We start from the raw sequence: 23962 nt of genomic DNA, 5'->3' as shown, positions 1-23962 counted from the left end.
GATCTCCTAGCAAAAATATGTAACTTGACCCGGCAGTCAGGCTCTGTACCAGAGGACTGGAAAGTAGCTAATGCAACTCCAATATTCAAAAAGGGATCCAGTGGCAATCCAGGAAACTACAGGCAGGTTAGCTTAAGTTCTGTGCTGGATAAATTGATAGAAAGCATACTTAAGGAAAAATTGTTAAACATATAGAAAAACAGGCCTTGCTGCAAGGGCAAGTCTTGCCTCACTAACTTTTTTGAGCGTGTCAACATGCATGTGGATCAAGATGATCTGGATGAGACAGTATCCTTGGACTTCCAAAAAGCTTTTGACAAAGTTCCCCACCAACGGCTCTTGAGTAAACTTAGCAGTCATGGGATAAGGGGATAGGTTCATGTTTGGATTGGTAACTGGTTGAAACAGAAGGTAGGATAAATAGACATTTTTCACAATGAAGTAAGAAGTGGGATCTCCCCCCATCCCCCAACCCCAGGACCTGTACTGGGACTACTGCTCTTTAACTTGTTCATAAGTGATCTAGGAGTAGTAGGCAGCGAACTGGCCAAATTTACAGATGACACTAAACTATTTTGGGTAGTGAAATCCAAAACAGATTGTGAGGCGCTCCAAAAAGATCTCTCCAAACTGGGGAATGGATGACAAAATGGCAAATGCAGTTCAATGTAAGCAAGTGAAAAGTGATGCATACTGGGGCAAAAAACCCCCGCAACTTCACATATATACTGATGTGGTCTGAGCTGTCGGTGACTGACCTGGAGAAAGATCTTGGGGTTGTGAGAGACAGCTCTTGGAAAGTGTTGACTCAGTACGTGGCAGCTGTGAAAAAGGCCAAATCTATTCTAGGGATCATTAGGAAGGGGATTGAAAATAAAAATGCTAATATTATAATACCCTTATACAAATCTATGTTGCGGCCATATTTTGAGTGCTGCGTACAGTTTTGGTCCCCATATCTAAAAAGGACATTGTAGAACAGGGGAAAGTGCAGAAAAGGCAACCAAGATGATCAGGGGCCTGGAGCACCTTCCTTATAAGGCAAGGCAAGGCTACAGCATCTGGGGCTTTTTAGTTTGGAAAAGAAGTGACTTCGCAGAGACATGATAGAGATGTATAAAATTATGCATGGTGTGGAGAGAGTGGACAGAGATATATTTCTCTTTCTCACACACAAGACTAGAACCAGGGGTCATCCAATGAAACTGAAGGCCAGGAAATTTAGGACCCACAAAAGGAAATACTTTTTCACTTTGCATATAAGTAATCTATGGAATTTTCTGCCACAGGATGTGGTGATGGCCACTAGCCTGGATGGCTTTAAAAGCTGTTTAGACAAATTCATGGAGGACAGGTCTATCAACGGCTACTAGTCTGAGGGCTATAGGCCATCTCCAGCCTCAGAGGCAAGACCAGTTGCAGGAGAGAAACAGCAGAAGAGAAGGCATGTCCTCACTTCTTGCTTTGGGATTTTCAGAGGCACCTGGTGGGCCACTGTGTGAAGCAGGATACTGGACTAGATAGGCCTTGGGCCTGATCAAGCCAATTCACACTAGGCTAGTTCAGATAAACAAAGCTTTCTACAAGGGATAACATCAGAGCTGTGGTTAAAACGCACCCAGCCCAACATCGCCGAAGGACATGGCAAGGCGTTCTCAGTCAATCCTTTAATCATGTGTGAAGGGTGTACACAGGAATTGCCCCTCTACACATGCTGGAAAATGCTATTTACACATTGATGGCATTCTGATATTTTCATATTATGCATATAACCATATGATTATTCTAATTTGTCTGAAGTATATCTAATTATGTACTTATCTAAGATCAAACATTATTCATAAATGTGATGTATGATCCAAATATACATGTATTCCTAGGAACAGGGAACACTTGTTATATTGTTAAGGAAGAACTACTGGGTACAACCATCCCAGTGGCCCATATGTCGCACAGCATTTCACAAGCATTTCTGACTTGCCCACACTGTTGTGGGTGTCTCAGAAAGCACCATATTCTTGTGCAAGAGCACAAACACTTACAGTTGTGTGCCAACACTTTAGGAGCACAACTTGCATTGGAAACAATATACGTTACACTCCTGAGGTGCCCTGACATACAACTTTAAGTATTGGCGCACTTGTGTTTTTGTGTAAGAACACCTGCACTTCCTTAGACACCCACACTAGCACAGGCCAAACAGAAACTCCAGCCTAAGGTTGCACAACAAGTGGGCCAGTATTTCTCAAGCTTAAGTCCTGATGGAATAAACACTACAAACCTTGTTATATGCGGACTCTATATCTGCAGTTTCATGTATTCGCAAGTGTCTAATTGACACCCATTTTTATTATCCACTGATACAAAAGGGTTAAAACCTATTTTTCCATGGTCCCTAAAGGGCCAGAAGTGACTGCGGAGGCCACTCCCGGCCGCCATTTTGTGAGAAAGCCATTTTGTGGCTCTCTTTTTTAAAAAAAAAGGATTATTTCCATGATTTTTTGCGGTTGCGGTGCGGGGGGCATTCCATGGATTCAGGGAGCATTCCTGGGCACCTTTAAACCCTGTGGAGCACGGTATAGTAAAGAATTTCAATTATTATCACTTTTTTTTTCATGATTTTTTAACCTATTTTGCCCATTCTAGAACCTAACCCCCCATTTCCCATAGGCATAATGCCTCGTTACTCACCATTTTGTTACTCGCGGTAGTAGGCAAGGAACAGAATCCATGCGAAAAACGAGGTATGCCTGTATGTGCATATTGAGCTCTCTTATTCAATCCCCATTCCTTTCCAAGTGAACCATGTTTTTAAAAAGTCATTAAAAGGACAATCCTAGGCATGCTTACTCAGAAACAAGTCCCCACTGAATTCAAGGGGGCTGACTCCTTAGTAAATATGCTGAGGATTGTGGACAAAAATAATTTCATTAAAATTTAAAAACATTTTTAAAATAACGATAGTGGGCACAACTATAGAAGGAAGGCTGCTGGCTTGTAAAAGGCATAGGTGAGTGAATTTGCATTGAAGAAGACACTTACCAGCAGTGATGAAACAGCCTCCTCCTACTTTGTATAGCACATGGCTACCGAAAGGTGCAGCACAGATGATGAAGAAGCTAGCAGCCACCACAATGACCACTCCAAGAAGCATGATAACTGACCAGAAACCACGAAAAACTAAAAATGCCCAAGGAAAAAAGAAACAGAAAAGAATTTTTTCAAATGCATTCTTTAAATGCAAGGCAATTTGATAAAGCTTTCCCTCAGCTTTAATTTTTCTCATTAGCACACTGAACATTTTATTCAAACGCTGCTTCCTATGTAACAAGAATCTAAGACACCATATGTCCTTCATTAGGGTTGAATGCCAAATCCTATCAGATGATCTTGGAATATAATGATGTATGGAAGAGTGCTCTGAAACCTTTTTGCTTGGTATCTACAATATATACATGCGGTTAATAAGCTCCTTTACGTGGTCAATGGAAATTGTTCATAAAATAGTGTGCTGAACTGTAGCCAAGATTCTTTTAGATAATTATACACTCTCACTAATACAACTGATTTCACCAAAGTAGAAACAGAGACCAGAAAGAAAGTACACATAAGGAAATTCTTAAGATGGGGCCATTCTCAACATTCATCTTCATTTTTAAAACAAGACTTTAAAAATAAAAAGATAGCTTTTATGAAACTTACATGTCATAAAATAGGAACATAGGAAGCTGCTGTATACTGAGTCAGAGCATTGGTTCGTCTAGCTCAGTATTGTCTACACTGACTGGCAGCGGCTCCCCAAGGTTTCAGGCAGCAGTCTTTTCCCTGCCCTATCTAGAGATTCCAGGGATTGAACCTGGGACCATCTGTGTGCAAAGCAGATGTTCTGTTACTGAGCTATGGACACCCCCCCCCCCAATTATTTCTTTTTTAAAAATGGAACTGTAATAATATTTTTAGAATATTATTTTAGAAATAGTATGGTTGTTCGGGGGGGGGGGGATGAAACTGAAAACCACAGAGGAACAAGGTAAAATATGTATCTAAAGAGCACAGCAATTTCATCTATATCAAAATAATTCAAACTATAAAGTTATTTGGATATTATCTAAATCAAACTGCAAAATTACCGAATCTCATTGAGCCAAGGGCAAGCAACACAATATTAATGGAAGCAGTTGGTGATAAATGGGCTGAGAGTTTTGTGACATATGGTGGCCCGAAAGAAATGTCCATACCAATAATTTAGCTAGTTAATTGCACATCTATTTTTGGAGACACTTTAAATAGGCATGGAGATAAATTCATTTTAAACATTGTAAAATGAGCATATTAATTCTCCTTATTAGACAAATTATGAGTTGTTATGATCTGTTTTCCTAGAGCTAAGAAAAATACAATCTAAGCTAAAAAGGTAGGCCCAAGTAACATAAATGACAAGCTTAACTTTAATAACCGACTATCAAAAATAATTGAATACAAGGTGTGGTATTAATAAAACTAAGCCAAGACAGCCTATAATCATTCAACTAGTCTTAGGACAATGAAGATGTCTGATCATTTTTACAGAATACAGTAATTTTAGCAATCCTGAGTGTAAATTATCTTAAATTAATACTAGATACCAGTATGTCATCTTCAATGAATACTTTACTAGATAGCCATATTTTCATTACATATTTTGATCTTAAAATACTTTTTATTTCTTATAACTATTCAAATACACATAAATCTAAAACTGTAGTATCTTATAATCTACTAGTCATGAAGCCCGTTACATTAACGGGCGCTAGGAGGATGATTATCAGGTGCGCCGCCGTGGCCTGCTTCTCTGGGCCGCTCGCTCCGCCGCCGTTGGCCCCCGCCATGACGGCAGCCTGCAAGTCCCCTCAGCTGCTGGTAGCGGGAGAGCCACTGGCTCGCTCCCTTCCTCGCCTGCCTCTCCCTCACTCTTTCTCCTCCCTTCCCCTGCTGGCGGCGCTTCTCGCGATAGCCAGGAAGGCCGGCACCCTCCCTGCCCGCCTCCCTTAGGCCGCCTACTGCTCTCGGTCCTCTCCTCCTCCTCCTCCTCCTGCCGCCGCCGCCGCCACACTGCCTGCGCCTGGCAGCTCCAGCCTGCTTCTCCCCGCCCTGACATCAACCCGCCCTCGCTCTCTCGTTCTTCCCCTTCTCCTGCCCCGTGTGGCTGGCTGGCTCCCTAGGGTGTCCTGGAGTCCCATGGGACTCACCGCCGTCTGTTGCTGCGCACGCGCGTGCCACGCATGCGCAGAACACCTGCCAGAGACACGGACGCAGGACACGGACGCAGGTACCTTAGGGTTTTATTATATAGGATGCATCCTTATATTTTATTATTATGAATCATTTCATTGGCCGATATTTTAAAAGTGCTAATGTGTTTCTAACTAAAGCATGTGTGCAGTGTTAAGTCTCCCGACTCCCTGCTTCTGAAGTGTGGGTGCCCTTGCACATGAGTGCAGGAAATTTTACCACTCTCCTCTTGCTCCAGAAGCACTCTTTTACCCATGGAAACACATCCTTGAGGAGTGCATGACTCACAGGGACATATCTCTGCTGTCAAAGAGCACTTCCGGAGCAAGGGGAGAGCCACAAAAGCCACCACACACTTGTAGAAGAACGCCCATGGTTTGGTGGGGAGGGCGGGTTAGTGCTGCATGTGCATACTTTTGTTAGAAATACATGCATACCATTTTGTTAAAAGCACGTGAGCACTACTACGTGACCCCAGGAACATATTCCTGCAAGCGAGGTCTTTTGCAATGTGGAGAGAGACAGAAACAAAAAGCACACCCCAGCTGTGCCTACTTAGCTGGCAAAAAGCCTTTGCTGCAGGAGCACTGAGGGCTCCCTGTAAACATGAAGCCCTTCTTCCACCCACCTATTGCTGTACAGCCTGTTGACCAGCGTCTAAAATCCCATTTGGGGGCAAGGTGCTTGACTACATGGTAGCCACCCAAGGATTACTAAATAAAGCTGACTGTCTCAAACCTTTTCAGCCTGGCCTGGTTGCAGGTCAATCTTGGTTACCTTAGTGGATTATCTATGTCAGGAGCTAGACAAGTGTCCTGTTGGCTCTGCTGAACTCTCACTGGTTTGCCTATTGATACCATAGACTATGGTATCCTTCCAGACTGCATTCCTGGGAGGGAACTTGGGGGCATTGCTTTTCCTTCCTGAAAGCGCATTCCCAGAAGTGGAAGGAACTCCTGCTCAGCAGCTTGACCTGTGGCCTATGGTGCCCTGAAACTTCCGTTTGGTTCCTTGTGCTATTTAGCATTTTCATAAAATGCTGAGGGCCATTACTCAGGGATTTGGGATTGAGTGCCACTAATATATGGATGACACCCAGTCTTATATTTCAGTTCCTTCCCAAGTTAGGGAGGCTGTGGAATCATGCTTGGAATTGACAATCATGTGGATGTGGGTGAAAAAGTTGGACATCAATCTGAACAAGTCAGATGTGTTCCTGGTCAGGAGGCCTGATAACTCCAGGAGGTGCATTAACCTGTTCTGAATGGGTCTGCACTCCCACTGAAGGAAAGGATTTGCAGTTTGGGAATGCTCCTAGAGCCCACTTTCCTCCTGCACATACAGGTTGTGACAGTGACCAGGGGCCCTTTGCTGAGCTTTGTTGGTTTCCTAGAGACATCAAACCTGACCACATTCATACATGCCTTGGTTATATCTAGACTGGATTACTGTAACGTGCTTTACGTGGGGTTGCCTTTGAAAACTGTTCAGAAACTGCAACTGGTCAGAATGCTGCTTCTAGAATGCTGACTGGTGCCAGATATTGCGATCATGTGATGCCACTGTTCTAACAGCTACATTAGGTGTCACTCTATTTCTGGGCACAATTCAGTGTGCTGGTTGTACTCTTTAAAGCCCTAAAGTGCTTGGAACCAAGGTATGTGAAGGGCTGTCTTCCCCCCAGATGTGTCACCCCAACCCCTAAGATTATTTGGTCAAGCCATTCTGCATGTCCTATCATTCTTGAAGACGCATTTGCCAGTAACATGTGAAATGGCCTTTTTGACAGTGGTGTCCAACCTATGAAACACCCTACCTTGTGAGATCAGACAAGCCCCATCAATCTCATTGTCCCACAGCTTGAGGACGTTTCTCTTCGGGCAGGCTTTTTTAAATCTCTCAGTGAGCTAAGCCACCATCTTACCTGCTGACTCTTAAGTCAGCTGTTGAGTTTTTTTCTTTTTGTTTTCAAGTGTTGATTCTTTTTTAATCAAAACTTGTTGATTTAAGTTTGATTGTATTTTATTTGAATTTGATTTTTTTTTTTGTTAAAACTGTTATGACTGCTAGCTACCATGAGTGGCCTTTAATGGGGTTGCAAATACAAAATATACATTTTTAAAATAAATAACATGAATTTATTTTCAAGCCTTTCCCATAGTACAAGAAAGAAAGCAACATGACTGCTCTGTGTTGCAACAGGATAACAGAGAATAGTTTCCATAACTTAACTCCACAACATTTTTTCTTCATCGTGTCACAGCCCTTGCTTTGGCAATGTTATACAAATCTAAAAATATAATGGAGCCTGGAACAGTATAAGATGATAAAGTGGGAAGGCTGCACATAGGTCTGATTGCTGCCATAGTGATATCACCAACCATGGTAATAATAAATTACTCCTTATTGCCCTTCACAGAATCACAACTTGCAAAACTAGGTGTAACCCTGCAGTTCATCTAGTCCCAAGGTATTTTGACAAAGTGTGGTGCTAGCCTTCCAAATGATAATCAGACAGTTATTAGAGAGCATAATATGGCATAAGGGGCTCACCCATATAGCATAATATGGGCGAGCCTTCTGGGTGTGTGATACTGGTACCTGCAGGGCTGGCATCAATTATGGCATCAATCGGCAACTGAAAAGAAGGAACCACTGCAAATCCCAGAGACCACATCTGTGCCCCTAGCTTTTCTACACACTGTTGAAGTGGCTCTCTAGCCAAGACAGTTGTTCTATCCTTCACTCCATCCTATCTGCCAGGTAAGTCCCACCATGAATCATAGGGGGTCCCAGATAGGAAGGTGCCCATGCAAGGCAGTTTGCCAAGGACACAACCCTGAAGCTTGGAGCTGGTCCTGGGTACCTATGAGATAACCCTCATTCCAAGCAGGGTTTGTGAACCATTTTCAGGGAGTTGTAATTACCCTGGCTGTTGTTGTAGTAGCTAGAGAGGCATGCAACTCCACAATTATTTTATATGATTTGCCTCCTTCCTCCACCTATCTGGGCAACCAGAACATTCCCAGTCAAGTCTCTGGAGGCCACAGAAGGAGGGGGGAATTGGTGAAAATCACACCTCCACCCTTGCACGAAGGTTGTTTGCAGAACAACTTGGGCTACAATCCCAATGTTCATAGGTGGATTTTTGTTGTTGTTGTTGTTTTGTGGGAAAGAATTCAAGCATGCTGAAGTAAAGTAGTACAGTCCAGGAAAGGCTACCCCACATAATTCTGGTAATATCAGCAATGCCTTCAAGTCAGGATAGTCATGTCCAATAACCTCACCATATTCAGCACACTTCTTATTTATCATAAAGAAAAGATTGTGCCGTCGAGTCAGCATCGACTCTGGCGACCACAGAGCCATGTGGTTTCTTTGGTAGAATACAGGAGTGGTTTACCATTGCCATCTCCTGTGCAGTATGAGATGATGCCTTTACCGCTGTCACTGAAGTAAGAATCTGCCTCCAGCACCTTCCTATATTGCTGCTGCCCGAGATAGGTGACTACAAATATATATTTACTAGGCACAGTCTAGGAAGCACACCAGCAGGGATTCAAACTAACAGCCTCTTGCTCCCTAGGCAAGCTGCTTCCCCACTGCTGCACCACCGCAGCTGATCTTATTTATCATACTACATGCTGAAAGCAGGAGCAGTAAAGGCTCACTCTGCCGTAGTTATTTTTTTCTGAAGAACATCTTATCAAATACATCTTCCCCAATGCAGCAATTAGAACATGATTTTGCATTAGTCCTTTTTTGATTTTATGTTCTTGTTTATAAGTACTCATAAGCCTGTTTACATATGTTCAAGACACAAGTAACAGCCGATGTCTAGACTAATGCTGTGATTGGCCAAATATTTCGCATGAGCCACTTCTGCTAAGTCGGGAGCTTGTGTTCCAGACCAGTGTGGTACTAGCACAATGCTGTTGCACTAGCACGAGGATGTTGCACAAAGTAAGGAAGTTATGTTCCAGACCAGTCCTTGCACTAGTGGAAGATGTTAACAAGTTGTGTAGTGCATTGTGCAACCTTGTAGCTCAACCTTGTATATGTTCTGGGGATGGTCTTCAACTAGCAGTTGCACAACATCGCAGAGCAGAGCAACTCTGTGCAGCTCCACAAACGTATTAAGTGTGCACAACTTCTCTCATGCCCGTGCACCATGAGTTGGAAGTCAGCCCCTGCTCTGCTATCCGTGTCATTCAAGTGCAAGTGCAACGAGAGCACAAGAGATTGAGTGACTCTGAGCATCTGCACGGCTCCGTGTCCTTGCATGTCTGCAACATTTTCATTGCACTAGCACAGCATTAGTCTGGGATGTCAGCCAATCAGTGTATACGCATACAGGTCTGTATGCATGCCCACCAGTTAAGTTGAGTTTACATACAGCAGTACACTTCTTAACCGTATCCTGCCTTTTAGGAAGCTTGCACCGGGTTCACTTTTAAAATTGACTGTACATACAATCATCCACACAAAAACATGTACAGGACACCTGAACACATGTACAATGTAATGTCAGAAGAGGGTTACAACTTACAGCGTCTTCAGACCTTTTATGAATTAACTGGCTTGCAGCAGTGAGGTGCATAGCATGAAATAGATTAAGAATTATGCACCATCACAAAAATATTACTACACAGAATACTAAATAAACAGAAGAAACATCCCCCCCACCCAGTGGACACCTTTACTTGGGAGTAACCAACACTGAACACAGTGGGGCTTGCTTCTGTGTAAACATGCACAGGACTGTGCATCAAGACTGTAATCCTATATATATTTATTTGAGAATAAGCACCATTTAAACTCAGTGGGGCTTACTTCCCAGCAGACATGTATAGGATTGGGATATAAAACCCTAGCCCTTGATTTATGTCCAGTTCTGAAAAGAACTTTTAAATGTGTTGCTTTTTACCTCTGCAGCTAGAATCAAGGGATGTAGCAGGAAATATTCTAAAAAGAAGCGGAATGCCAAGTGACAAATACGCTGAGAAATGTTATGTACTTAAGATTTAGAACATGTATAATCTGCAGAGCACACGCACTGCACAGAAGGGTGACAAATACTTTTACTGCATATTTATGTCATTAGAAATTAGAAACACCACTGGGAAATGAGTACGGTGAGGACACAGAACGGTATTCTTGAAGGATAACACCAGTCCCCGAAGACAAGCATTAATAACATCCTACAGAAAGATTTCAGCATACCCTATTCATTCCTAGAGCAATGATCTCATTCCTCTGCAAAACCCCTCTCACTGGTGGTGGCTGAAAATAAAGGTTACAACTTTGCATATTTAATGGTCATTGGCAAACAGCAATTTTAAATATAAACACTATTTGAATGTAGTTGTAGTGCAAATCTTAAAATAATAATTAAGCAATAGTATTGGCCCATAAAGAATCTGTTAGTAAGCCTGCAATATTAGCAAATAATATTTTTTATTGGATCTGTGAGGCTGTTTCAAATAGGTTAATGAATGTTTGTACTTGGGGCTAATGTCCACACTATGCTCACACAGCAGTGTTGAGATCCAGACTACTGCTGCACTATCACAGGAGAAGGGGCAATTTTTGAATCTCCCTTCCCTCTGGAGCCCCTATGTGTCATGATAATATGTTCCTGACATCACGCAATCTTTGGAATATTTTAATGATGCACAGTGGGCTTCAGAGGAAAGGAAAGATTGTCAAAAATCTTAGTGATGGCACAGCAATAATCTGGATTTTGGCAATGCTTGGATCAGAACAGGTCAGACTAGGATAATCCTTGGGGGAGAAAATATATAGCTAAATTCCAGTTAAAAATTTTATGAGAGAAGTCTCTATTGAGATCAAAGATAATGCAATTATATTTTAATTATTAAAGTCCTGGAATAGATACAAACTTTCTCTTGGGAAATCTTCAGTGCCATCTGTAATTTACTGGCTCGCACGCAGCACAGTGTAACAGAGGTGGTAACAAAGCTTCCCATTCTGCTGCAAGGCTCTAAAAAAACTGTAGCCTATGCTACAGTTCCACTCCTACTAACCATAGTAAAATTGCAGGTTTCCCTCAGGAATAATGGAAGTAGCACTGCAACATACAACTGCACAACAGTTAGAATGAGCAGAATAGTCTGGAACCTCAGCACCACAAGCAGCTCTGTCACCACCTCTGTCACGTTGCACAGCATATGAAGACCTATTTTTTTTCTCATTCCACAAGGAAAATTAGATTTATTAAAGCGTGGGCAATCTTACCCTCTTGTACAAGAATGCAGATACTTCCTGGTAGGGATGTGCCCGAATTGTTTTGGCTCCTCATTAGTCAGGTACCAAAACAATGTGGGTGGCTAGCTACATCCAAAATGTTTTGGCGGGGGCAAGTGATCGCATTAGGAATGAGGCACGCAGGTCCTTACCTGCTCCTCCGCCGCCCTGCCCTTCCCAAGGCACAAAACCATTTATGCACATCCCTACTTTCTGGAACTCACCTGCATTCTGCAAATGCTCCTGTAGACAGGAAACATGTGACTTGATCCTCAGAGTGTTGTGTTCCTTGTCTAACAGAGCACTTCTGGAGCACAGGTGAGCTCCAGAAAGTACTTGGGCCCTTGCGCCAGAGTGCATGGCTGCCCACCCTTGGAAATGTGGCAGAGCATCACAGGGGCTAGTGTACACAGTGCTGATGTTAGGAGCCCCCATGCTCCATTAGTGAGGATATCAGCCAATATAACCAAGTAAATATATCTGGTTAAAAATAAGAAAGTGATAATATGTGAAAAAACTATCAAGAAAACTTGGATGATATACATCTACCATGATAGATTTTCATTCTAGACCTTGGCAAATGAAAGGTACAGCACCTGCCTTGCACGCAGAAGACCCCAGGCTCACCCCCCCTGGCATCTCCAGGAAGCCCTGGGGAAGACCTATTTCTGAAGCCCTGGAGAGCAGCTGCCAGTCAGTGCAGACAACACTGCACCAGGACACAACCCTGTTTCCCACTCCCTTGCAGCACCCCCAACCCCACCACACTCAGAGAGATACACAATGCCAATGGTGGCATTACACTGAGAGAGCTGACATTTGAGAAAGGCTATGCACACGAGCAGACCTGCCTTGGCTTGCGCAGCCCTACTGGGGTAAGGCTGCTAGTCTGAAGGGCTGGGTTCGAGGCCAATCCTGCTGGGGAGCCCAAGGTTTTACCTCGGGCTATCAGCAAGATAGAAGGGTGTGATCACACCCTTCTACCCAGGTACCCCGCCGTGTGTGTGTGTGGGTGGGTGCGCGCAGGCTGCAGGCAGCTCACGCACACACAGAGCCAGGCAGCAAGAGAGCCCAACTGAGGGGGAATCCCTCTCTGGCACAGTGCATTGAGGGATGACAGAAGACTTCCTCTCTGCTCTGCTGCTTGCTGTGGTGTGGTTCATGTGCCACGCAAGCAGCTGAGCCTTCAAAATCATTTTGATCGTGTGGGCCAGCCCTCCCGCTGCCAGCGTATTTGGTCGTGTGAACAACCATAGTGTATTTTGAATGCATCCTTTAAATATCTTGGTCCTGTCACGCACTGGCTTGGGATCACAGTCTCCAGCCGCTTCCCTTCCTCTGATCCTGTTCATAGGCTGTGGAAGTGGCCTCAGGAGTGCTGGGGAGGGGGTTAATTGCCACCTCTTTTCCTCTACCAGCTGTCAGAGAGAAGGGTCAGACTGCTCCTCACCAGGAAACACTAGGTCCAAGTCATTCCCATTTCTCCAGACCTCCTCATCCCTGGCCATCCAAGCCTTAAATAAAGCCCTGCAATCAGGGCAATCCCACCCTCTCCTGATTCCACCCTCTCCATTGCATCCTCCCTCCAGCTGTTGCCTGTCTTGCCAGCTGCTGTTGCCTGCCTTTTCCTCTTTGCCACAAGGAGGCAACCAGTAGGGCCATGCTGGCTCTCCCTGGCAACTGTGTAGGGTCCCAGCTGACTCTGCTTGTACCCAGGGGCTGTATTGCCTCCATCTTCTTGGCCCCCTAACTGGGTGAGTACTTGGGCCCGCCCATGGCCAGCGGGGAGGCCCATCAGGTCCATTATAATTATTTAAGGTGATCGTGTTCTTAAATGTATTCTGCACCGTTTCATGTTCACATTCACCATAAATGTGTTAAGTCTTTTATGGTAACTCTCAGCATGCTTGTAGGTTTACTTTTTAAAGCTTTTCCCCTGCAGAACTCATTCGAGTTCAAAGCACATCAAGCATCTAATACCTAATAAATTTGCATACACCCATATAGGTTAGAAGTAATCTCATGGATTGAGATGTTGCCCTCTTGTTATGGTGCTGTATGAAGCACCTTTTAAGTAATAAAACCTGCAGAAACAGGAACCCTGTACAGGTTCAGAAGAAGAGATAGTATTTAGACTCTTTCCTGGTCTCACTGAAATCAAAGAGCGAGAGAAATTAAAAATAAATCAATAGACAAAGGTTACAACATTTGTGTTTACAGTGCTGGGCATAATGGACATTTTATCTGATTCTTGTGTTCTTGTGTGCAATTCTTGTGTTATACTCAATACTAAACTGTCACTGTACAGTGTGAAATGTCAAAAGTCACTCATAATGGTGGATTGAACTTTTAAATATCCCCAATAATTTCACTGAAAAAATCAACAGGTACAACACATGCATCAGAACTGCCTTGATAGACCAGACCATGAGCAAGCATTCTGTTTCCAACAGTAGCCAGTCAGACGTCTTTAGGAGCTCACCCACACAGTATGGAATTGGACAAAATCTACTTACTGATTGCCGAGTCATAGGCAGTTGAATTATGCCCATTACGAAGGAAAGGAAATGGAGAGAGATAAGCGTGGGTGCAGTTTTTTGAAGGTGACTGATTAGCTGAAAAAGAACAACATACATTTAACATTATCATTTTGTATGTACATATATCTACAACTCTTCTGTTCACAGAGCTGGCCCTTTAAAGTCCAGTCTCCAAAGTTCCAATTCTAAAATTGTCTTGTAAATTATTTCTGACATTTCATTCATCACTCGAAAGTTTAAGACAAACAAGCAAGTACATGGAGGTTACAAAAAACCATTCAGTGCTGATGCTCAGAATGTCCAAAGTTCATCATATACACTTACTAAAATGTTCATATGGCCATGAGCCACAAGAGAGACAATTTCTTCATTCTAAATTCCCCTATTTCCAATCACTCCAACATCTCCAGTTAACTTCCTGCCATCACTGAGTCTCCCAAACCTTTTGTAATCTCCATTCCTGCCATCCATTCCCTCCTGCTCCAGGTCAGCCTACAACATTTGGCAACCCTCTACATATGGGCCTGGCACACCATGGAAAGGCCTTCCCAGCTTTTCCTTTTCCATCAGCATCAGCCTCCTGGAAGTTATCCAGACATGGCTTCATGCCATGGGGGTATCTGAAGAGAGAATCTGCTTCGCAGCAGATTCGCAACTGTTTAATTTGGGGGGGGTTAAATGGACCATTCACAAAGGTCCTCTCAGCATTCCCTGAGGATCTTTTTCCTATGTGTATTCCCACAGCTTGTTCTGGGGTTTTTCCTGCAACCAATCACATCCCAGAGGAGGAGGTGAGAGGCCTTTTTGTGGTTGTTAGTTTGATAGTCGGCGTTCTGCAAGATTGGCTAGTCAAAACAACTGAACACTTAACCCGAAGCATTATCCCAATGAATGTATCTGCGTGGGTGTTTGTAAAAACCACTCTCAATTTTGGGGGGTCATTTTTATCCTTACGACATGCATAACAACTGAGGGATCCTCTAGGATAATTTATTCGTGTGAACAAAATCAATGGGCTCTATTTTTCAGCAATTCCTCCCCCACCAAACACATGCATTATCCCAAAGTTTCCTCTCTTGACTTGCAAAAATTAATGAAAAGTTGGAGACCCTAGCCTAGATTGACTTCTTGACAATTCACATTTCGACAGGGCTTAATTAGTACTAGGACCCACTTAGAACCATTCCAAACTATGAGAAGCAAGGGAAAAAATCCACTTTGAGCATGTGCAGAGTGCTGTTGCGGTCACAACTGAGTCCCAGACTTGAGTTCTGGCACCTCTCATTTATGAAAACTAACCTCTGAGTTTCCAATACATGGTGAAAAGCCGCCCCCTCTATTAGCACCCCCCAACGAACCTTGCACCAATCCTTTCTTTATAAGGGTCCCCACCATCACCACCACTTGCCAACACTGTTCTCTGGGCCCAGCCTGGAATGGATTTTCTAGGTTCACCCAACTTTTTTAACACAGCCAGAAGCAGACGTGATCCCCCCTGCCCAAAGCCTACCTGCGAAAGTTGTGTTCCCTGCACCACAACACTGCCTCCCCATCACCAGCAAAAGCATGTGTGGCTGGCTCTATTTTGCCCGCACTCCATCCTAAGTAAACAAACACTGCCAAAGCTGCATGACTGATCACAGGTAGTTTCTCTGCCCTCCAGCCTTCCGTTTCCAGCCGGCTTGCTGGGGGAGGGGGAAGGAAGGCAGCCTTGAAGAAGTACACAGCAAGCAGTACTTCCAGTGTCCCAAACCCTTTGCTATATTTCTCTGATTACAGATGCTGAAAGGGCATTACAGAGGCTCTGTGTTTAGCCCATTTCAAGAACAACTTGGATTCTTCCCAAGCAAAGTTAGCCATAGTCAGGAAAGCAGACAATAAGGGACACAGCTGTCAAACTGCCCTTTTGACAGCTGTGAGACAAGTTGCCAGGCAGCCCCCAATGCAGACTATTGGCATTCCGTAAATCCACCCAGCAAATATTTTAAAAATAAATCATGGAAGAGCAAGTTTTGAAAAAAGCCGATTTATTGCCAATGGCCCCTGCACGCACCGTGGAGAAGCATCGGGGCATACCAGAAATCTCTTTCTTTCTTTTTCAGAAAAAGCTGCTGCAAATAGAGGATTTTTAAAGCTAAGCTAGAATGTGCAGCCCTAATTCAGGGAAAGCCAGAAGCGTGTATCAATAGCCCACTGCAACTTCAGGGCAAATCCAACTTGCACCTTCTGTTCCAGAGGAGATATGAGTTAAAAGCCATGTGTGTAAAAGTTCCTGGTGAAACAGGGAAGAAGCTGGGGACCTTTTGTGAACCCAAGAACATACATGCACTAGATGACTGCTTATTAACTTTGTTCACTTTTGTGAAGTCCCCTGGTGTCATATATGAAGTTCCAACAACTTCAAGCAGCCATAATTTAATCACTTCTCTTCTGCATACCATTCATTTTATTAGCTTAAGCACTCGGAAACATTAGGTGATGTACCAATATTACAATAAAACAGGCCCTACCTGTGGGTAAGGGTGTGCACGGAACCGGTCCAGACAGAGGCCCTTTACCGGTTCTGCCAGTTTGATGCCAGAGTGTGTGGCTCTTTAAAGGCAGGGGAGGGTGCACTTATCCCTCCTGCCGCTTTTCCTCCGCCGGCACTCCATTTTTTTCCAAAATCCATGGGGCAGCAGTGTACCTCCCTCCCGCCCTTCCCCCATTGTTGCCCAGAAATGCGAAGTATTCACTGTGCGTGCACCCGCCGCCAGGCACCCTCCCCCGCCCTTAAAGTGCCCCCCCCCGCATCGAACCACAGCTCTGCGATTTCGTGCACACCACTACCTGTGGGCTTACAATCTTACTCATAGAATTAAGAAGGAAGGAAGGTAACAGAAAACAAGTCAACTAGAATGTATACATTCGACTCAAAGATGCCCTTCCACATGTGGAAGGCATTTTCTGCTTGTGGAAGGGCTGTTTTACATCTCGTGCTAAAGTATTGCATGAGAAAAGTGAAACTTGAGCATGAACTTGCACAATCTCTTGCACAACCTGAAACATGAGAAGTATTGAAGAACCTATTATAGAACAGTGTAAGCTCTTGCTAAGCATTTACAAAACTGCACTAGCACATTTTGATGCTCCAGTTCTGGGGTTCCAAACATATGTCGCAGATATTGTGTTCATAGACACAAGCAGATGAAGCAAATGTGCTGGTATTGGTAGGCTTGCCACTCGTTCTTTATTTTTTTAAAAACAGTTTTTTATTCAACATTAACATGCACCTGTTCTTTATCAACTTAATAAAGAATGTAGCTTGTTCTATATTTTCAGCACTCTGAGGTAGGCCAGTCACTGACTGCAGTGAATACACAATGAAGAGGCTGGCTTCATGATGCAGGCCTCTAGAAAGCAGTCTTCTTCAGCCCTGCAGCCTGGATAGCAGATTACACTCTGGTACTACAACTCCCAAGATGAAGCTTGTTTCTGGAGCCAAAAGTTCACCTTTGCCCCTGCAGGCAATAGGAGGAGACTGAGCCTTGTAGAGCAGAGAGAAGCCAAGCCCGTGGAGGTGTGGCCCATTCTGCAAACGTCTCTCCCTGGAGTTGAGCAGTCTAACTGTCTGTCATCTTCCACCCAACCTCCAGCAAAAAAGGCAGGAGAATGCAAAAATATCATGAAGAATGGGGAAAGGAGTTCTGTTAGTTGTCTAAAATGTATGATAATGCTTTGAAAGCTCATTGCAATATAGACTCTTTAGTTTTGCACTGTGGAGTGTGTGAGGTGAAAGCATGCAGTGGGAGAAGAGGTCACATTCACAACATTCAAATGAAGGGTCCGAATCAAGCCATACCCAAGTTTCTAATTAATGAAAGTTCATCAGAAGCCAATGAGGTATTACTTTTTATCATCTCCTCTTGTTTTACCAGTTAAAAGAAAGTGAAAGAAATTTGAGAGGCTCTCTCTGGTAACAAAGCTACTCTCATTTTATATGAAAAAAATGTTAAGAACACTAGTATTTTTTTTTCTGTGTTGCTATTAAGTGCATACCTCTGCTAACTGGGCAAAGAGGCACCTTTTAACATGGTGATTCTCTTTATTTAGCGGGGGAGAGTAACTGGCCATATCCACCCCCAGCACAGTACTTCCAGTGACTGTTGCTGGTGTGTGTCTTATGTTTCTTTTTAGAATGTGAGCCCTTTGGGGACAGGGAGCCATCTTATTTGTTTTATTTCTCTTTGTAAACCGCCCTGAGCCATTTTTGGAAGGGCGGTATAGAAATTGAATTATTATTATTATTATTATTACTATTACTAACAACAACAACAACATTGCTGAGCCTGGATGGTTGCATCAAGTTTCCTTATTTTATTTATTAATTAAAACCCCAGCTACCTGCAAGCACAGTCTTGGAAGCACCCAGAGAGCCCATCTCTCAGGCGAATCCCCCAGTGCACTGTGTGTGTGTTGCATGGTGCATTGTGGAATTCCCGGAGAGCATCAGATCACATGCTTGTCCAGTTAACCACTGCTGCTGTTTGGGGCTAGTGAGGCCATTGACAGAGGGAGGCAGGCAGACAAGGGGTAAGACCTGGGCTTGTCAGCAGCCTGAGGGGAACAAGAAGCCATAGCAGTGAGGAAGGACCCAGTCAACCACTGCTGCTGCTGCTGCTCCTGTGAGGAGGAGGAGGAGGAGCGGGGCTCGGGTGAGGGTGGGGAGGTCTCTGAGGATAGGGAGTTGCAGTTTGGCCAATAGGCGCCTGCAAAGTTGCAGCCGCAACCAAGAGGGGTGAGGGGAATGGAGTAAATGGATGGTGGAGGAGGAGCAGGAGTACGGATCAGGTGAGGGGGGCTGTGGCAGAGGGTATGGGGAGCAATCATTAATTAGCATGCAGATGCTCTGCACAGGTCAAGCTAGTATTATTGGATCCCCTAATGCATATGAATGAACATCTGCTGGAGGGATACCACAACTTCAAAAACTGAGAGCATCATGCACATAGATCTCTTTAGGCCGATATCAAAGCAGACCTATCAGGAAGATCAATACCCATTCAAACTAAAAACAAGAACATAGAATGTAGGATACTTACTGTACCAGAACTTCCAAATACTGTTAGCATGCTCATCTACGTTCCCATCGAACCAGCACCTCCAGAAAAAACCTTCATGGTGGAAAATAACCTTCTCTTCCTGCACAATATAAACACACACCTTACAATGCATCTACATGGACACAGGCATTTCACCCTGCTCAGTAAATGTAGACTTCTATAGACAACAAACAAATCACAGCATTTTTCATTCAGATTTTTTGAAGAAAGAAAGACCATAAAAACATGGGGGATATTTAATGATTCTGAAGATAACATATATGACCAATGCAAGAATCAAAGAAAATGACCCCCTGAAAGTTAATGGGATTTAGATGTTAAAGGCTCATGTAAAATTATCAATGAGAGATGTTTTTAGAGGAAATAGAAATAAATACCTTTGTGAAATTACTGTAAGGTGTCATTCCGAGGAATGAAAATATATACTAACCGTGGTGTCATTCAAGCCTTCTGAACACCTTTCAACTTCTGTAGCGAGAAGCCAATAGTCCGTTCCAAAGGCAACCAAAAAGAACAAAATTCCTAGTGCTCCAAAGAAGCCTCCAAAAAAAATCCCAACACTCAATTTCATTGCTGATTTTTTTAAAAAGTATATTTATAATCACTCTATAGATTTTAAAATATTAGGGGGGAAGCTTTAAAAAAAATAATAAAGAGTTAAACCATTGGACAGGAAGTGCTCTTGTAAAAAAAAAGAAAGACTAATAGTTTTTGAAGGTTTTTTTTTAATCTTTCTTAGTGGGTCTTTCCACCCGTTCTGTGGGTTGGTTTGTGTTTCATTAAAGTGACTTCAACCTAGCAGATGGACAAGGAGTACAATTTCAGAACACTCCATGGAAGAACTTTACAGTATTTCCCTTAGCTAGGCGTGGCCAGCCAAAAATAGCTGACCTTCCCTTAGCTGGGTATTGACTTGAAATATTGTTGCACTTGGTGCATCAGCCGACGTGGCAGGGGGATGAAGTTACTGTGCCCTTGTTATGCAGCACAGGTTGGGTTTCAATATCCAGCGAGGGCAAGCACTTCCAGCATGTACACCCTGTAATCAATGTATCTCCTCCCCATAAGCAGGCAAGGAATGCTCACTCTCCGTCACAGACAAACAAACACACAAAGCACACTGCCAGATTGAGACTCAAAAATATATAAGCCACACTGGAAACTTATCACAGAGGATAAAAATGATATATAGAGAGAGCGAGTTGCAGTAGTAATTGTGGTAGTAGTAGTAGTAATAGTAATAGTAGTAGTAGTAAAAGAAAACCCTTACTGAGTGAGCAAATGACTGAGTGAATTGCACATTCACCAGAATATCAAAAGTGTTACAACACTGGACCAACAAGCTGAAAGCTAAAGTTCTGTACTGATGAAGTAGTAAACATCTAGTCCCAAAGCACATAATGAAGCATACCTCATAAAAGCAGATCATTGTTCAGAAAAGAGCAGACCAAGTCACCTCCATTAGAAGGCAAAAGTACTGGAATTTTGTCTTCACACACGTCAACAATTTTCTTAATCCTCACACACATCAACAATCCTTAAATTTAGGGCAGGAGATTTTCAGTGGCCGCCAGGTTCTGTGCACTGTGGTATGAATATGACAAATATTGAATGTCATGGCTGACATCCAGACTGATTTTCTCAACAGTAAGTACTCAAGGGTTATTCTCAAGAACTGCTAAATTTCAGTAGGACTTCCTTTGGTAAATTTAGTCAGAATATCAGCTAATGGGACTGAGTTCCAAGTAAACCACGGATAGGGTTGCACTATGGTGTATCTGGAGGCAAATTTGATGAAGAAAGTCCACAAATACTTAGAGGGAGAGGCAGAAGCACACTGGGCTAGCATTTTGGGAAAGGGCTTCCTGTTCCTATCCCTGAATGGCTATCACTATATATTTAAAATTATGACACCAAATGAGCTTTGGAATAGACTAGTTCCTTCCTGATATTTTCTCAGTGCTGATTTACTTGGCTATTTAATTTCGATGAAGAGGAGAAAATGTGATTTGGAGAGCCCCCGCATTGTTTTCTTGTGGCAATTCAGGTTTGCTGCAGAAACTGAGGATAGCTCTATTTTAGCCATACCACATAGAATTATTCTTATTATGCTTATTACAGTGTTTTAAAAATCAGAGCATTATTGTCTCAAACATAAAATATGGTCTGGCTTGATCCATGCCCTTACTTGGTTGCTCCAGTGTACCTTGTACCTTCAAATAATGGCCCACAACTGGTCTTAAAGAAGGAAAGGGAGAAAAAATCTCCATCATTCAGATGCACCAAGTACTTTAAAGTGATATAAATTTTGAAATAAAGTTCTTATGCTCATTTATTGAGACGCCTACTGAAATTTATTGCAGCAGATGGGACACATTCTTGGATTTCTTCATTGCAAATCATGGAAGACCAAGACCCCCAAATGAGTAATTTGTCATAAGATGTAGCTGTGATTTACATTTATTTCTGGTTTACAACTTCAGATCATTAGGGCATTTAATAGCCATCGCCAATATTTTATATACCACTGAACACAACTTTTAAAAAGTTATTCACTAGCATTTTGATATAATGTTAAATAATAGCAATTTGGATATGCCCGATAGTACTGTATTGACAACTGCTAAAATTTAGCAATGATTAATCTTATATATGCAGGATGTAGTCAGTTACTCGAAACTGGTTAGTGTTCAAGGGAGAGCAATCAATAGGGGTGATTTAACAGTATCTGTTTATGAGAAGGCTGAGGTGAGGATGTCCATTTCCTCACCATTTTGACAGTTATTGTGATAGGAAGACTCGAATAAAGACAGTTATAGTAGTCAGAAATATATCCTGCATCTTAATCAAACTTTTTGAATTGACTGTCTACTATTTATTTATTGTATTTGTAAAAATCAGCACCAGTGTACTTTTTTATTCTCTCCCCCAGCTATGGACATTCTGCATACTTGACAGTAGAAGGATTCCTGTGAGGCAAATCCTGGAATACCTTGGTACTGAAGAATGATGGAAACTCAGGTGAAGATAGACTAACATTCTAAGTAGCAGTGGAACTCTGTTCTGTCAGAGTTTGGTTCTGAAAAACTTCAGATGGACTCATAAGGGCCCCTTCACTCCATTCACAGGGGTGGGGGACCCATTAAGACGGTCTACACCTGGAGGCTTATCAATCCATTAGGATTCCAGACAGCTCTGGGGGAGCTTTCATTGCCAGAACTAGTGACTCTGTCAAGGTTCTGGATGGTCTCTGATATGAAGAGACAACCTGGGCAGTATATATAGTTGCTCCTAAGCGTCCCTTCCAGCTTAGTGGAGTCCGATCAGCTCCCTGATTTTCTGGAGAACTTAGGGTTATGAAGCAGTTTGGACGAAGACTAGAGCGTTGTTGGAGGAAGACTTATGACTCACGAGTCTAGCTAATTCAAGACTTGTGACTAATACGAAACCTGTGACACAGTATGAGTATTGTGACTAATACTCTAGCTGAACACAGGCTAGAGCCCATTTTAGGGACTACTCCATAGCAGTGAAGACAGCAAAGAAAGCTCACTTTTCTGCCACCATTGCATCTGCACAGTGTAGGTCAGCCGAGCTGTTCGAGTGACTAGAGCTTTGTTACATTCTTTTCCCCAGGTTTTTGGAGAAGAGTCCTCAAGAGCCGGCTGTGGCGAGTTTGCTCAAAACTTTGCGGATAAAGTCGCTTGTATATATACAGCCTTGGACTCCAAGAATTATGCATTGTCCAGCAAGTTGCCTCATACCTTATCTTGTCCAGTCATCCTGGATACCTTTCGGCTTGTGAAGCTTGATGATGTGGACAAGATCCTTGTTAGCATGCAGGCATCATTGTGTACTCTTGATCTTTGCCATTCTTGGCTAATAAAAGTTGCCAAAGCAGGGGATAATTTGGTGGTTGGAGGTTATTATTAATGCTCCATTGAGGGAGGGCAAGTTTCCACCTGCTCTAAAAAAAAGGTGGTCTTTGGACCTATTTTGACCTATATTGAAAAAGCCCTCTCTCAATAACTCTGATTTAACTGATTTCTATTCTTTTTTGGTCAAGGTGATTGTGCATTGGTGGCAGCCCAGCTACAGAAGTTCTTGGAAGACACATAGTATCTGAACCCATGTCAATCTGGTTTTCAACCTGGTTATGGGACTGAAACTGCCTTGGTAGCCCTTGTGGGTAATCTATGCCAGGAACTAGACAGGGGGAGTTCATTCCTGTTGGTTGTGCTGCATCTTTCAGTGGCTTTTGATACTATTGACCATGATATCCTTCTGGTCTGCCTCTCTGAGTTGAGGCTGACTGGGTCACTTTGGACTGGTTCCAGTCCTACTTGGAGAGTCGGATCCAGAAGGTGTTACTGGGGGACTCTTGCTAAGTCCCATGGCCATTGGCCTGTGAGGTATCACCAGGCTTCATTTTGTCCCCCTTGTTGTTTAACACCTACATGAATCCACTGGGGGAAATCATCCAGAGATTTGGAGTTTGGTGTCAGCAATACGCAGATGCCACCCAGTTCCATCTCACTATGTCATCTGATCCCAGGGAGGCAGAGGAGTTTCTCGGCCATTATTGCACCATCCTATGCTTCCTGATCGGAATCCGATCAGGAAGCATTAGGGAACAAAATTGTGATGAGGGTCTCAGTAGCAAACCTGGACAGGATCAGGAGGGAGTAAGGACCACCAGAAGTCCCGGACTTGCCCACAGGAGCCCCAGCTAGTGCAGAGTGTTCCCTCTAAGGCGTGCGCATTTGCACACGCCCACATATC

General features: G+C 43.3%; 1 protein-coding gene and 1 long non-coding RNA gene across 3 annotated transcripts in view; one reads left to right on the top strand and one right to left on the bottom strand.

Annotated features, from left to right (window-relative positions):
• Positions 1 to 19977, bottom strand: part of TMEM182 (transmembrane protein 182) — a 30153-nt gene extending 10176 nt beyond the window's left edge. Inside the window, exons 1-4 of one of the 2 annotated variants that reach the window (XM_053313044.1) lie at positions 19611 to 19977; positions 19160 to 19259; positions 14055 to 14153; positions 3043 to 3180 (exon numbers count right to left, since the gene is read on the bottom strand). In XM_053313044.1, the coding sequence (XP_053169019.1) occupies positions 3043 to 3180; positions 14055 to 14153; positions 19160 to 19259; positions 19611 to 19751 (478 nt within the window). In that variant the 5' untranslated portion in view covers positions 19752 to 19977. Of the gene's footprint in view, positions 1 to 3042; positions 3181 to 14054; positions 14154 to 19159; positions 19260 to 19557 lie in introns of both variants that reach the window. The other variant, XM_053313045.1, reaches the window with a different exon arrangement.
• Positions 17470 to 23163, top strand: LOC128352445 (uncharacterized). Its single transcript, XR_008320419.1, has 3 exons — positions 17470 to 17960; positions 22113 to 22201; positions 22817 to 23163. It is a non-coding gene; the product is annotated as an uncharacterized LOC128352445 (long non-coding RNA).
• The last annotated feature ends 799 nt before the right edge of the window (positions 23164 to 23962 follow it).

Source organism: Hemicordylus capensis, chromosome 3 (genome assembly GCF_027244095.1).
Source record: "Hemicordylus capensis ecotype Gifberg chromosome 3, rHemCap1.1.pri, whole genome shotgun sequence".
Lineage (NCBI taxonomy): Eukaryota > Metazoa > Chordata > Lepidosauria > Squamata > Cordylidae > Hemicordylus > Hemicordylus capensis.
The sequence above is the reverse complement of the archived record's forward strand: the minus strand, read 5'-3'. Positions and strand labels throughout refer to the sequence as shown.